This window comes from Chenopodium album, chromosome 23 (genome assembly GCF_948465745.1).
Source record: "Chenopodium album chromosome 23, dcCheAlbu1.1, whole genome shotgun sequence".
Taxonomy (NCBI): domain Eukaryota; kingdom Viridiplantae; phylum Streptophyta; class Magnoliopsida; order Caryophyllales; family Amaranthaceae; genus Chenopodium; species Chenopodium album.
The window spans coordinates 31,785,525-31,801,348 of NC_137856.1; the positions used below are offsets into that span (position 1 = coordinate 31,785,525).

A 15,824-nucleotide genomic window follows, 5' to 3' on the forward strand; every position below is an offset into this window, starting at 1 on the left:
AGAACAAAAACCTCAAACGCAATTCCTATACTTGGTCCACGAATTAGGATTGAACCTTCACTAATGCTAGATAGTTAGACATAAACACTTGGAACCACCTTATGCAGAGAGCATAAAGGAAAAACCAGCCACGAACACCAATACACAGTTACACACCACATGCACAGATGAGGGGAAAAGAGAGAAAGAGGATACGGTTTTTGGGTTGTTTGGTCTTCAATCAACTTATCACTGGATATATGAAAAACCTAGGCAAGCCTCTTATATATAATAGAATCTTGAGAAAGCCCAAACACCTCTCATTTACTCCATATGGTCGGCCAACCTCTATAGGCCTAATTATTTCATTTGTTCAATCCATCACCACAAAGTGTGACCTCATATGATCCATTCTATTGATCATTGATCGTGTATAGCAACATATAATAACGACCTAGAAGAATGAATTAATTATTTCCATGATATTGATCTAATAATATATCTAGTAATTAACAAAGACATAAATCTTTCAGCAACAACTTTAATGGATACAAAGTCATGAATCCTTCAGCAACAACTTTAATGGAGCTCACACAATATACATAAAGGGGAAAAGAAAGGGGACTTTGTGGTTTATGTTATTAACTTTTTCTTCTTATATAGATATATTTTCTTATACTAACTTTTATATGTGGTTGGCCACACCACGTAACCAGCTATCACGGGGTTACTCGATTAGTGTGTGTTAGAATCATAGGAGATTGTTACTAATATAGGGTTGCTCTATTAGTGTTGCAGGGGTTACTTTGTTATTTAAGATTACTCAATAAGTATATATAATAAGAGGTTACTTAGTTTTTTACAAGTGGCCAAATGCATTGATCTTCCTTTAGTAATAAGAAACTATTTCTTGTATTTAAAACTAGTTTTTTTTTTTTTTTTTTTTTGGAAAATTTGTCAAAAAAAACTTATAAAAGCACTATTTTGCGGGAAAAAAAAATCTTTTAAAAGCTTCTTGAAAAAAAAAACCTAATTTTTAGCTTTTGACAAAAGAAAACCCACTTGTAATTTTTTTTTTTGTTAAAAACAAGCTAGTACATCTAATTGATGACTTAATTAACCTATAATGTCTTTTAATTATTTTCTAAATCTCACTTAACCATTTAATAAATAAATTATTTATAAATTTTTTTTAAGAAAAAAAAAAACAAAAACCACCACCCAGCCACCCCTTCCCTTTTCCCTTCCTCTGACAGCACCACCAAACCTCCATTTGCAACCCCCATGCACCAGTCCTCACCTGACCACCATACATCCATACCCCTACCTGACTCCTTAAACCCGACCATCCAGCCACCTCGAAGTCCAAAACCCCCAAAAATGGACCACCCCATGCCAAAAGCCAATCGCTCAGCAACCTCGAAATCCCAAAAACCAGACCACCCCAAAACCCTTTTCCCCCTTATCCCCGCTGGTGACCACCACCATCATCTCCTCCCAGCTTTCCCATTTGCTCAAGTTTTCTTCAATTCTTTCACTCTCCTTCCACAACTCTTTCATCATCTTCTTGCACTTTTCCATCCTATATTTCTTCTTCCTCACACCAAAATCCAAATCCCAAATTTCAATTGAATTCTTCCTCTCTCCTCGATTTACCTCAATCAACCACCCAGAAATCTCCTCATCAATTTAAATTCCTTCAATCCCATCAATTAAATCAACAATTATGTATCAAATTATAGGTGACACCACCACCAATATAATTCATTCTACCCCATCAATTTCATCAACCCCCTTTTCAAAACCCTAACTCATATCCAAATCCCAATAATCCAATGGTTCATGTGATCCTTATGCCAATCCATGGCCTCAAACTTTCGATTCAGCTCCTCCTTTTTCATTCTTCCTAAGCCCACCTTTTGCTCTAACTTGTTTGCTTCGAATGGAGGTGGTGGTCGCTAGCGGGGATAGATGTGTTCATTTCATATATTTATTTATCCCCGTCCCTTGGTCGTAATTAGTAGTGTTTTTGGCTCCTACGAGCCACTTTTATTACTAATTTGTGTTTTCCAGTGCTTTGGTAGTTTTGCTTGAGTTTTGTAGGAATTTGCGTACTTGGAGCATTTTCCCGGGTTTTTCGAGGAGCATCTACAAGTGTTGGAAGACCGCGACCCAGTTCGATAGCCCAAGACCGATTGGAGGGATCAAATCGGTGATTAAGGGCTCGAGTTTGAAGATCCAAGGAGGAAACTCGGATTGGGCCAAGGATAAGAGGCCCAATCGAGGTTTTGGTGGCCCAAGCAGCTTGCCCGGACTAAATGCTCCGCCCGAAGGCGCGCCCGGCCGAGCGGGGCGAGGCAACAGTCCGCCCGGACACGCGCCCGGACGGGCGCGAGAAACCACCAAAGAAGGAGAAGGCGGGCCCGGTCGGGCAAGGGCGCCCGACCGGGCGCGTGTAGGTTTTAGGATTTTAATTCCGTTTAGTTTGTTTTAGCGAATAAGGCTTAGTATTAACGTAATTTTACGGGGAAGATTAGATACTTCTTGACTATTCTCTTACTCTAGTTTTTATTCTCTTCCTTCTCTCTACTTAACTTTCTCTCTCTAGACTTTTATTCCTTCTTGTTCCTCAACTCTATTGTAATTCCGCCGTCTTGGTACGATTTATCTCTTAATTAATCTCAGTATTTTATTCATTCTATTTTCCTTCATGTCTTGTTTAATTATTATGTTTTGCTTAGTTATAATTATGTCTGAGTAGTTTTCCTTCTAGGGTTTATGGGGATCTAATAAATAATATGAAGGGGTAATTTTATGATTGTTGATTATTAATGATTAATTGATTTCCTATTGATTGTTTAAATGCTATGCAATTAGATTTGGCCAGGTTTAATTGTATGAGTTTAGCAATATTGATTCGAGATTCGAGAGATGAGAATTGATGTTTAGACTTAGTTTCAATAGGCAGATTAATTTATAAATGGTTAGGTCGAGATTCGAGAGATGAGATTTAATACCGGTAAATTAATTCCGTGATTGTAATACGTAGCGAAAGCCCTTTATGATCTGATTAATTAATGCATTGATGATTGATTATTGTGTCTGCCCTGGAATATTGTTTATTAGTGAACCTATGCCCTAGGCCTTTTAATATTTGATTTCTTCCTAACTATTCTCTTTACTCATAATCTTCGTAGTATAATCTAATATCACAACAAATATTGGTTACTCTAATAATTTAGACTATATTAATTAATTAGGAGTAGAAAGACTTGTTTCCCTGTGGATTCGACCCTACTTCCCTATCTACATAAGCTAGTGGACTTAGGTAATTATTTTTGATTAGGTGATACGACTTTAGCCTGTCAGGGATAAAGGGGAAAAGGAGGGTCAGCCAGCGATGAATGTAGGTCGCCAAGGGTAGGGGGATTTAGGCGTCGGGTCCGACGAGGAAGGGGGTGGTTGGCTGGTGTTTTGGGAGGTGATGGTTTTTTTTTTTCACTAAATTAAATTTCATTATTAAATGAGTAGGAGGGTTAGATGGTTGTTAAAAGAAATAGGAGGAAATTAGACAGTAATTAAAAGAACATGTTGGTTTTTTTTTAACGAAAAAGCTTTTGAGAAGTTTTTTTTTTTCCCCAAAATGGTGCTTTTAAAGAGTGTTTTTTTTTTTTTTTTTTTTTTGGCAAATTTTCCTTTTTTTTGGTAAAAATACAAATGCAAACAAATTTAACAAGATCATATAAATTTTAAGTTTCCTTAACTATAAATCATCACGTTTATGGTTTTGCATAATTTTTGTAATACCCCTTATGATTTGCTTTAAATAAAATTAATATACTACTCATACTAACAAGATGCATATTTTTTTTAGAAAACTCATATGCTAAGGTACTTTTTAGTTAAGCGTGCTTGGCTGGGAGTAATCTTAAGATGGGTGTTTTCCCATGGTGCACATGGGTGAGGACAAAATGCGCCAAAAGGACTTGTGTTGAATTAGTACTCCTATAATATTGTAACTTTTTCAATATGATTTGTTAAATTAGTTTTGATTTAAATTTTATAAATATTTTACTTCTATTAATGTTTAATGACATTTTAATTATGAGATATCTTACGTATTATTTTGCATTAAAAATGCAAAAAATATATCAGACAAAGAAATTATAAATAGAAAAATGGAGGGATCAAAGATGGGAAGTTGTTCACTGAATCATCAAGTAAAGGGAGTAAGGGACTATACTGTATATATACTTCCTTTGTTATTTTTTACTTGACCTGTTTCTTTTAGCACTTTTACCAATGCAAAACTTTAACGATCAATAACTTAAATTCTTCATAAGTAAAAATTATAAAAATTATACATCATGATAGTACTTATTGAGACAAATCCAAAAAGATCATACAAGAATATATTTTTTCTTACATATTATTCACAAAAGACGGTCAAGGGAGGGGTGGTGAATTGTAAAAGTCAAAGCGGGTCAAGTAATAAAGAACGGAGAAAGTATGATTTAAGAAAAATAATTTCATACTTATTATAATTAGAATCTTAAGGTTGATACTTGCAGTTTTTTTATAACAAACTTTCTTTCTCCAATGATATTTTATTTACCATGCAAGTAAATTAACAAAAACATAAGTGTGCAATAAGGTATATCATGTTAGGCCCAAAAAGTTACGAAGCTTATAGAAAGACTGAAGTATATAAATATTTGTATGGAAAGGAAATTATATATAAAAAAAAAAATTCACAATAAGTGCCTTACCAACCAGCCATAACATTCTCTTTTATTTGTAAGCAAAATATTAATAGATAGCGAATGACAAATTTAACTACGAGAAGGAGAACATTTAGTCATAATTTAAATTTAAATGCCCAAATGCTAATATAGAGCACTACATTGAATGTACTTTAGTACGTTTATATAAATGAAAATTAAAAAATAAGTGAACCAAATCACCCATTGTCACTTAGAGCAACTCCAATGGTTGTAGCCAGGGACTTGCTTGCAATTTTAAATAATCCCTAGCTATTAGCTTGACCATTGGAACAAAAATATGTAATTAGCTTAGTCAAGCAAATTTGCTTTGCCAAGCTAATTTGCTTGAAAACAACTTGCCAGAAAGAAAATGCTAAAAGTCAATTAGTAATTAAGATAAAAATAATAAATTGATAATTTAAATAGTAAGCTAATAGCTAGCCATTGGGGCTCAAACTAGCTACAAAGATTATTAGCTTGAAAGCTTAAGTGGCATGACAAGCTAATTTGATGATTAGCTTGCCATTGAAGTTGCTCTTAGACATATACTTTACTTACCTTACATTTTCTTACAATTAATTATCAATTTATTTTTCGACAAAAAAATTAACCATCAATTATTAAGATTTAAGACAGGTTAATTTAATGAAAATCTTACCATAATTTCATTATAAGCCATTTTTCCACTTCTTATAAAAGCACCTCCATTACATTTTACCCTAAAAATATTTAGTCATGAAGACAAATCAAGCCAATTAAATTTAAAAAAAAAAAAAAAAAAAGTGAAAAACACATAAAATAAGTTCTCGGGTTTGAGCAGCTGCACCTTCGACCTCAAATCCCCAAATTCTCTCTCTTACATATTTTCTCCTGTCTATCTTTCTCTCTCCTTCCTTTGAAATAAAATTCCCTAAAAATTTGTCCAATTAAACTTTTTCGTCTGAAACGTTTCAGGTTCGTCTTATTCAATCGATCTATTCTTACACTAACACTTTTCTTGTCCGATTTCTATGTCTAATTTTCTCTTTAACCCCCAATTTTATTCATTCATTTCTATTTGATTTTTCATTTTTCACTTCAAGTTGTAGTTAGGGTTTTTGAGTTTTTGGGATTAGGATCCTCTTTAATTTCTTACTTGATTTTGATTTTCTTTGCTTCTTTACTCAATTCATTTTGGGTTGACGGAACTGTTAGGTTTAATTCGGTTAGGGTTTTTGGGTTCCATTTTTTTTTTTTTTTTTTAATTGTTGTTCATAATTTGTTCTTTGGTATTAATTCATGGATGTTTGATGTTATTGATTAATTTTATAACTGTACTTGTTGCTGAATTTGTTGATTACTGTTTATACTTTTGTTTTCAATTTGTGCTGTATCTTTCAGTGTACATGCAGAAGTTTTTCGTTGTTGTTATGATATTGAATTTGTATTGTTACAGTGGGAGGAGCTGAATAGGGTGTAGTTGGCGGAGTTTTCGGTTTCGGTTTATTTATGTCTGCAACTATGACTGAGGAATCTGCTTGTGGAAGGTCGTTGGAGAGATTGTCGAGTGCGCAACGCTGCCAGTCAAGTGATGCATTGGTTGAATGTCGGTCTTCCGATCAGGTTGAGAATGGCACCCCTTCGACTTCACCTCCGTATTGGGATATTGATGGCAGTGATGATGATGGAGGTAATTTTGGTTCATTTTACTCCACCACTGCTTATTACTGCTGTTTTAAGTTTTTTCGTCACTGCTTAAGCAAGTTAAGAAGGAATCTATGATTGCGCTTTACATGGTTTTTGCAAAGGATGCTAAGGATACAGAAATTTTTCTGCAAATAGTTTGCTCGATGGAGTGACATTCTGATTTATTAAAGAGTTGCTGTGAAAAAGGAATTGATTTGCCTAAGATACTTTTAAGAAGTGCTCTGTTCTCGTCTTTTAATTATAAATGTTACTCAACTACCACTTCTGAGTATATCGCCAAGCATATGGGAGATGTTGTCTTTCATGTCTCGTTATATATAATGTTGTCTTATCAAAGGAACATTTTTAAGATATGATCACGGAAAGCTGAAAAATTGTATCTGTATGTGGTATATTCAATTGTGAGTACCTAAGATTAGCGGAAACTCTCAAAAGGTAGTATATCCCCTTTTTTGAAGCCGAAAACTCAAGAAATTTTTGGAAAACCTTTTCCCTAGCTATAATCTTGTTTTCCCTTCCTATGGATCTTCAAAGTCACAAACAACCTTGTAAATTCAAATACCAAACTTCAGTTGCCTATAAGTGGATTTTTTTGAACCTAGTAAGTCTGTCATGTCTCGTAACTGATTATAAATTTTAAAAGAACTTGAATTTTGATATTTTATCAAGAAATAGGGGTCTTGAATGTATGGTAAATTGCAACTCCGGTGTAATATGGAGACATTTTAAAAAGTATTTCTTCCGTTTCATTATAGTTATAACACACCAGCTTGGCAATCCTTTTAAGAAAATATTAGACTAAGTGAATGGACAACTTAATCATAATAATTTTAACATCAATAAAAAAAAGTGTTAAGGTCTTATGGTTTAAATGTCTTAGATTGATTCGTTCATTTACCTCTCTATTGTCTTCCTCATATAGTGTGCCAAGATTCAAGAAGGTGTGTTGCAATAATAAAGAAACGGAGGAAGTATTAAATTCGTTTAGTGGTTTGATAATATGTTTTGATTATAAAACTCTCACTGGGAAGTTTTTGACTTTTATGGATTCAAGCTGTAATGGATCACATAATATTGCTGTGGAAACTGTTGTGTAGTGTGCACACAGCTTTTGGTTTATCCATCTTTAAACTGGTTAGGGTTTGTCTGCTTATATATGAACTACTTTGTATCCTGCATAGCTGGATCATTGGTAGTTCTTGCGAGTGGTCAGTGTTTCCATTACTGGTTTCTCTTTAGTGTGTTTTTCCTACTGAGCATTTGTTCTTTTGGAATTTTATGCTTACATCTTGCTTATGATATCTATTTCTCTCTTTATTAACTCCTCTCTGAGTTGGCGTGGTCTTCCTGTGGTCCTTTTGAATGATTGTCTTGATGTGGTCTTCCTTTTGACGTATGTACAGGCATGTTCTTTCTATTGGCATATGTATTGGCAAGGTCATCCTTGTGCTTTTCTGATCACATTTACCCCAGTTTAGATGACTTGAGATCCTTGTTTCTTTTCTTGCAGGGCCAAAACCTGTTGATCTGTATGGTAAGTACACATGGAAGATTGATAGTTTTTCGACAATCAACAAGAGAGAGCTTCGAAGTAATGCTTTTGAAGTTGGTGGCTACAAGTGGTTAGTTACTTTTGTAGTATTGCCTTGCTATATTTGTTACCTTATTTTTTTTCCTTCTCCCTTATTGTCATATTTCTTGTATGCTCTGTGAAGGTCAAGGTTCGTCTTTTATATTAATTTTATTTTGTGTAACATATTACCTCTACCTTCTTTTGATGCTTTCCACTGTCCCATGTAAAATCCTTTTCAATGTCTCTGTGTTTATCCCTGTGCATCCTTGTGTCAATTTATGTTTTGATTTCTTAGGAGCAATTAATTTGCATGTGCCTTCATGAATTATGGAGTACACAGTCCATATAAACTCCATACTAATGTGATTGCTGATAGGATGATTGCTGAAGGTATTTGTTTGTACTTTGCACTATACAAGCCTATATGAAGTTTCGCTTGGTTAAAGAAGTTTTGATTGTGTCCATGTAAATTGATGTTCATTTTATTAACGTTACTGCATTTTAGGTTAATGAAATTATAGTTGTTAGCATTTGGGGGCTGCATTCAGTGATTTTAGTTTTCTGTTATAATGTTGCTTCTGCTTTTGGCAGGTACATTTTGATCTACCCCCAGGGCTGTGATGTGTGTAATCACCTTTCTTTGTTTCTTTGTGTAGCAAACCATGATAAGCTTCTTCCAGGTTTGTTTCATTTGTCCAGTTACATTATGCATGGCCTTGACTTCCCTTCTACTTTACTGATTTCAAAGCTCTGTCCACCTAACTGTTTCTCCTTTTTGGTGAGCAGGATGGAGCCATTTTGCTCAATTCACCATTGCTGTGGTGAATAAAGACCCAAAAAAATCAAAATATTCTGGTCAGTAATTGAAAACGTGTCTTGGTCTTTGGATGTGTTCTTGAATGGTTTCTCTGATGTTAATATGATTTGCATATAAATACCGCAGATACATTACACCGTTTCTGGAAAAAAGAGCATGATTGGGGGTGGAAGAAATTTATGGATTTATCTAAAGTGTCAGATGGTTTTGTGGAAGAAGATGCGCTTGTTATTAAGGCTCAAGTTCAAGTTATCAGGTAGTTTTCTTATTGGTTGCTTACTAGATTGAATTTTAGAGAAATGTTTCACAGCTTGATGTCCATTAGCATATTGAACTATTATTTGATAGCCATGTTTTACTTTGACATCAACTTGCTGTTTAGTGGTCTGTGTTGCACACCTAATCAAGCTGGATTCATCAAAACACGTGAAGTTATCGTATTGCTGATTTGGCTTTTGCTTGTAGGGAGAAAGCAGATCGGCCATTTCGTTGTCTTGATTGTAATTATAGAAGAGAACTTGTTCGGGTGTACTTGACCAATGTTGAGCAAATATGTCGGCGTTTTGTTGAAGAGAGAAGAGGGAAGCTGGGAAAGTTGATAGAGGACAAAGCTAGGTGGTCAAGGTAGTGTTTCTATATCTATGAACTCAATCTTTGTCATTGCCGACTGCATTGTTAAACAGCTATGTTGACATGATATTTATCCGTCTGTCAAACAGTCAGTTCATGGTAGATCTTCTTGTTCTTTTCTGTTACTATATTCTTATACTGATTGGAATAAAAAGTTTATGTACATTGTTGTTCCTACATGTTTCCACCCTGACTTGGGTACTATATCTGACATGGGTATGTGTCTAAGTGTCCAACTTGTTTTTTTTTTCTTTTTAATTAATGAATTTATTTTTATTTTACTTTTTAAAAAAAGAATAGTTCATGATTTTTATGGCCCAAATTGGACTGTCAATGTATTAATACCTACTTTGGATTGTTGAGGATCCGACATGGGTACTTTAGGTGATTTGTAGAGTCTGGGTAACATTTCCACCATACCCATGCATCCGCTTCCTTTTTAAGTTTCATTGTTCCTTTCCTTTTTTTAATTTTTTTTTTTAATTTTTTTTTAATTATGTAGATGATTATTGTTTACTTTTTTTTTTTTTTTTAAAACACACACATGTACGCACTTCCTCCGTTTCACTAAAATTGTAAAACGTTTCATTCAAGCTTGCAAATGCATTATATCAATATTTAATATACTATCAATGAAAAATTATTGGCAAATCTAACAAGGGCCCACATGTTTATATTTTTCCTTAACCATAAATCATAAAATTTAGTCAAAGCATAGCATGTGAGTAGTGCCTAAGTCAAAGTGCTGCAATTTTAGTGAAATGGAGGAAGTATATGTATATCTGAAGTAATAATTGCATTCCAAAATTTAAAGGATTTTATCTCTCTTGTGAATTGTGTATTATATGTGTATATATGTTATCTTCTTTTATAAAAATGTTAATGAATATCTTTTCTATTTATTGCTATGCAAATTTTTAATCGGTTATTGTTCTTGCAGCTTTTGTGCATTTTGGCTAGGAATGGATCAAAATACTAGGCGTCGCATGTCGAGGGAAAAGAAGGAGATGATATTAAAAGTTGTTGTGAAACATTTTTTCATAGAGAAAGAAGTCACATCTACTTTAGTTATGGACTCATTGTACAGTGGGCTAAAAGCTCTTGAAGGTCAAAGCAAGGGCAAAAAAGGAAAGGGAAAATTGATAGAGGGTGAGGATACACCTGCTCCAATTGTTAGAGTAGAAAAGGATGTTTTCATTTTGGTAGATGATGTCCTATTACTTCTTGAGAGGGCTGCCATGGAGCCCTTGCCTCCAAAGGATGACAAGGGTCCTCAGAACCGCACAAAGGTGAGTTGTATTTAAGACTTGGTTCTTTCTCCGTGTATTAAGGGTCAGCATATTTGTGTACCTGGTCGTTTTTTTTGCTTCCACTGTAGCTTTCATATAAATTTGTTGAACTAAAATTGTGGCTTGTTTTTCCTATATTATTTGGTTTTAAAAGCACCGACCATTGGATTCTTGTGTATGCTACTTTTCATTTTCTATTTCAGGTCCTATTCATATGTGCAAGGAATCATTACAGTTATTGTCTAAGAAAATATATTTGCTGCCTTATTTATATATAATGTGTAGTTGTGTTATTTTTTATTTTATTTTTAGTTTAAATATTCGAAGTATGATAACTACAAGAGTAAAAGTATTTTGTTGTTTTCAATGATAAGTTTCGACTACTGCAATTTAGGTGACAGCATGTTGCTGATAATTTGGTGATTTTTGCTGTGGCCTTCTTTGAGCACTGCTACTGTGTTATGTTTATTGCAATATGGTACCAGCTCATAATACTTGAATAGTATTGAGCATTATACAATACTATTTTTTTTATTTTATTATTTTTTTTAATTATAAATTTTATTATTATTATAGTATTATTATTATTTATTTATTTTATCACTTTTGGACCTTAATAATGTTTATTGCTTTGGAGGATGGAGGATATTTTCAATCCCTTGACCCCTTGTATTACTTGTTCGTTTCCCTTCATTTTAGCGAGAATCCATATCTGTGTAATAGTTGTTTGAATAAATTGACACATCTAGTGCTTTGCTTAGGATGGAGGTAGTGGAGAGGATTCCAATAAGGACTCAATCGAGCGTGATGAAAGGCGTTTGACGGAATTAGGCAGAAGGACAGTGGAAATTTTTGTACTCGCCCATATTTTCAGGTCAAAACCTTTTTAAAGTTGCTCATCTTACTAAATGTCTTTTTTTGTGGCATAACTGTTCCTAATACATTCTTTACATTACAGCAACAAAATTGAAGTGGCCTACCAGGAGGCTGTTGCACTAAAGAGACAAGAAGAGCTCATCCGTGAAGAGGAGGCTGCAGGGCTAGCTGAGAGTGAGAAAGCAAAGCGAGGTGCCGGTGAGAAAGACAAAAAGTCGAAGAAAAAACAGGTTGCTATTTTTTGTGACATTCAGTAATCTGATGCTCAGAGTAATTTAGCAACAAAAGTGGGAAATTGTCTAAGGGACTGCTTGACTGCTTGTAACATTGGTTCCATCTGCATTAGTGCTAAGAAATTTAATTACTGTCAAGGTCAAGTGATATAACGGGATGACTTCTTCATTTGCATCAGTGCTAATTTGCAAAGAACTAAAATATCATTTAGATAACATACTGTCCATTCCTTAAGGTTGAATATTGTCTGTTTGTTTTAACACTGAGTGTTTTTTTACATTATATTTTTATTTTATTTTAAAATTATATACTCTCTCTGTCCATGAAAAATATTCTGCTAGGCTTTAGCACACTAGTTAAGGAATTTAGAAGGGTTTGGGTTGAGCATGTGAGAGAAAGAGAATTAGTGAAGGGGTTCACTTTACATGGGTTAAGAAAATTTTCCATTTAAGTAACAGTAAGATAATTTGTGGACATCCTCAAATGGAATATAGGATGATTATTTGTGGACTGAGGGAGTTTGGCGATCCTCAAATGTTTTATACTTTATGTAGACATATGTTTAAACAATTGCCAAGCTGGACTAAGGTTCTAATTGTTGTGTTTTATTTTTGAACAAAAGGCCAAACAGAAGAGAAATAATCGCAAAGGAAAGGACAAATTGAAGGATGATAAACCTGTTGTCACAGCACAAGAGAAACATCTGCTTGAAGATTTGACTGCTGCAGGGAAAGGCCTGGTAGAGCCCGAAACTGTGACTGACAAGAATGATACACTTGACTATGTGTCTGATGTGTCTGATTCTGTGGAATGTGCTGTGGACATGCTACGGCTTGATTCAGAAGATAGAGATGCAAGTCCTGTTAACTGGGACACAGACACATCAGAGATTCACCCTCCTGCAGAAGCCAGTGGTAGTGAAGTAAGCAGTATATCAACGGTGCAAAATGGAGTAGCAGATAAGAGGAGCTCATCTATAATGGATGATAGTTCCTCCACTTGCTCTACTGATTCTGCTCCTTCCATTGTAATAAATGGATCATACAGATCAAATTCCTTTACAAATTATAATAGCCAGAAATCACCATCAAGGTAAATAAAATCTGGCCATTACCTATCTTAGAGCAATTGTGATCCATTTTTTGACTATGAGATTTGGTTTTGTAGAGGAAAGATGCATCAAGGAAAGGGATCATCTGAGGAATTTAGTGGTGGAAATGAGGTAGATATTTGGCCATCTGAACCAACTGAAGCTGTTTTCTGTAATGATGCTTCACCAAGTCGCAAAGCAGTTGAATTCAACGAGTCTGAGGGTGCTGTCACTTCCTTGCAAGATAGGACAAAGTGGCCAGAGCTGAATTCAGTAAAAAAAGTGAGTACAATTGTATTGTTATATTCTTGCTGTTTAATCTGATTTATCTCACCATTTTTTTCCTTTCTATGATCCATTTGCTTATTACTTGACATTTTTGGATGAGACTGTTATGCTATGCCCTGGTTGTTGTGATGTTTGTTTTCCTGGTTGATGTTGAGACCGTTATTGCATTCAGAAGAGTTTGGCTATATGGTAAATGGTATTGTAATTCTCAGAATTTCACTAAAGAAGACTTGGCTTGTGTCGTGTTGTGATTGGGTTTCTGTGCAAAACTATTTTGTAGGATTTCTTCATATCTGTATTATGTTTGGTTCTTCCAAACACCATACTTTACATAAGTTGCGAACTTGAATCTTTTATTTATCTAAGTTTCATGGCTATTGCCCAAAATGGTTTGTTTGGTTTAGCAGGAAGATGATGTTGTGTTACCGCAGAGAAAGCCAAGTAAGAAGGACAATAAGGAGCATAAAGATCATATTGACACAGTACTCTCCCAGGAAAGAGTGGCAGTGGCACCACAGTCATCAAATTGCCCTCCCAGAAATACAACTCCTGCACCGGCAGTTAAGCCAAATTCTAGCTTGAAAATTGGTCCTCATACTGATGTGGTTACATCTATGAAAACATCCTCAAATGGGCATCAACAAACTGACAGGGCAACTTTGATGACATCATACTATACAGCATCTGCATCAAAACCCGATTTGACAAAGGCTACCACTCTTAAACCGGCTGAGAAGCTTACTGGACAGCAGGTTGCAGGATTGTCAAGGCCATCAAGTGCTCCTCTTATCCCTGGGACCCTATCAGCTGCCCCAGTTGTTTCCATGGTGCAAGCAGCTGCTTCAAGCGCTCCATTGTTGTCCCGTTCAAGTAGTGCTGCTGGACGCCTGGGTCCAGACCCTTCCCCAGCATCAGCCCATCCCTACGTTCCACAGTCCTATAGGAATGCCATTATGGGTAACTCATTTAGTGCAAGCTCTGGTGGTTTCACGCATCCATCTCAGCTAGCAAGTTCAGGGGTGAACACATCAACTGCATTCTCTCACCAGCATTCTTTATTATCCAACCCTGTATATCTCTCTCAGGCTTCTGAAAGGATGGAACCTAATGGTGTAAGTTCAAGCATGTCTTTTACTGCTAATCATCAGGATGAGGCTCTTGGTCAGCAATGGACGGGGAGCCCCCAGAGAGATATTAACAGAAGATTGATGTATGATTCTCAATCAATGCTTAATGATACACCAAATTTCGATTTATATCGACCCATGAACAGTGTACCCCGTGAATTCTTCCCCTCGGAACTGCCAGCTGGTACTTCCGGTCGTTTGGTCCAGACTGCATTGGCCGATGAATTTCCCCACCTCGACATCATCAATGATCTTCTTGATGATGAGCAGGTTATTGGTAGGACTTCACATGGGAACACAGGTTTCCAGGGTCTTGGCAGTGGTCCCACCCTTTTCAATCGGCAGTTGAGTTACTCTACTGATATGAGCCTATTGAGCGAAGCAGGATCTCTGGGCAGCTCTTGTAGGTTTGATAGATCTAGGAGTTACCCTGATGATGGCTTCCAGCAGGATTATGGTGCCGGCAGTCCTTATGATTCAGTCAGAGAGTTCATCCCTCAAGGTAATCCTATGCCTTATATGAATGGTCAGGTTGATAGTTTAGTGCCAAACCAGTGGCAGTTGGTGGGTCCTGATCTGTCCTTGCTAAGCATGAGGAATTCAGGGGTGGATGGCTACTCTTATAATATTCCAGAGTACTCAAATATGACATGTGGCGTAAATAATAATTACGCTATGTTCCGGCCTTCCAATGGACATTAAAAGGCCATTTTAGATAACATTTGTAATAAGTAATGAAGGGAATTTGGTCTTGGAATCGGGTGGTTGTAATCCTGAGAAACAACATTCTGTAAAGAGTGATGCTGGCTTATTTGCTTTCAGTTTTTAGTTGATACACGAGGCTTTTGTTCTTTTGTTTCTGGTCATTTTTTGCGACGCAACCTGATCTTCTGTCCGTATGGCTTCTGCTTGTGAGCGTGTCATGTGTCTATTAGAACTTTTCAAAACGCCACATTTCGTTAATTTTATCCCTAGAATTTCAATGCTATCTAAGCAGAGTTGCGAGCTTATTAGTCAGGTTAAAAGCTGTAGGGAGGTGTTCATTAAGATTTGATAGACACATGACACAGGTTAAAAACAATAGTCATGGTATTTTGTGAGATTTGACTTGATATGTTGATCCAAAATACTATATATATATCTTTTTTTGACACAAGTTGATCCAAAATACTATTGTTTCATAATTACAATTATATAAAATTATAAGAAAATAAAAATTAATACAATACGAAGTTAAGACCGTCAATGGACACCATTAAAAATACGCATCCAAGAATAATCTTTACATATCTTTGAAAACATTTAATTAAATATTGCATGTATATTTCTTTAAACGGACACCATTAAAAATACGCATCCAAGAATAATCTTTACATATCTTTGAAAACATTTAATTAAATATTGCATGTATATTTTTTTTAAAAAAAAGAAAAAAAAATATATTGTATGTATTTGACCTATTCAACCTATTA

The 15,824-nt window shown here is 35.2% G+C and overlaps 1 protein-coding gene across 2 annotated transcripts; it reads left to right on the forward strand.

The window, feature by feature from the left end:
* The first annotated feature begins 5,562 nt into the window (after window positions 1–5,562).
* On the forward strand, window positions 5,563–15,218 carry LOC145609644 (TNF receptor-associated factor homolog 1a-like). 2 transcript variants are annotated; one of them, XM_081665094.1, is made up of 13 exons: window positions 5,563–5,696; window positions 6,178–6,411; window positions 7,939–8,050; window positions 8,593–8,681; window positions 8,788–8,856; window positions 8,945–9,074; window positions 9,284–9,442; window positions 10,389–10,737; window positions 11,499–11,611; window positions 11,696–11,843; window positions 12,470–12,939; window positions 13,015–13,219; window positions 13,630–15,218. In XM_081665094.1, exons 2-13 carry the CDS (start codon window positions 6,231–6,233, stop codon window positions 15,052–15,054), a joined length of 3,450 nt encoding a protein of 1,149 aa, XP_081521220.1. In that variant the 5' UTR covers window positions 5,563–5,696; window positions 6,178–6,230; the 3' UTR covers window positions 15,055–15,218. The 2 variants fall into 2 exon arrangements, with proteins under 2 accessions (XP_081521220.1, XP_081521221.1); XM_081665095.1 differs by having other exon boundaries at window positions 13,633–15,218.
* The last annotated feature ends 606 nt before the right edge of the window (window positions 15,219–15,824 follow it).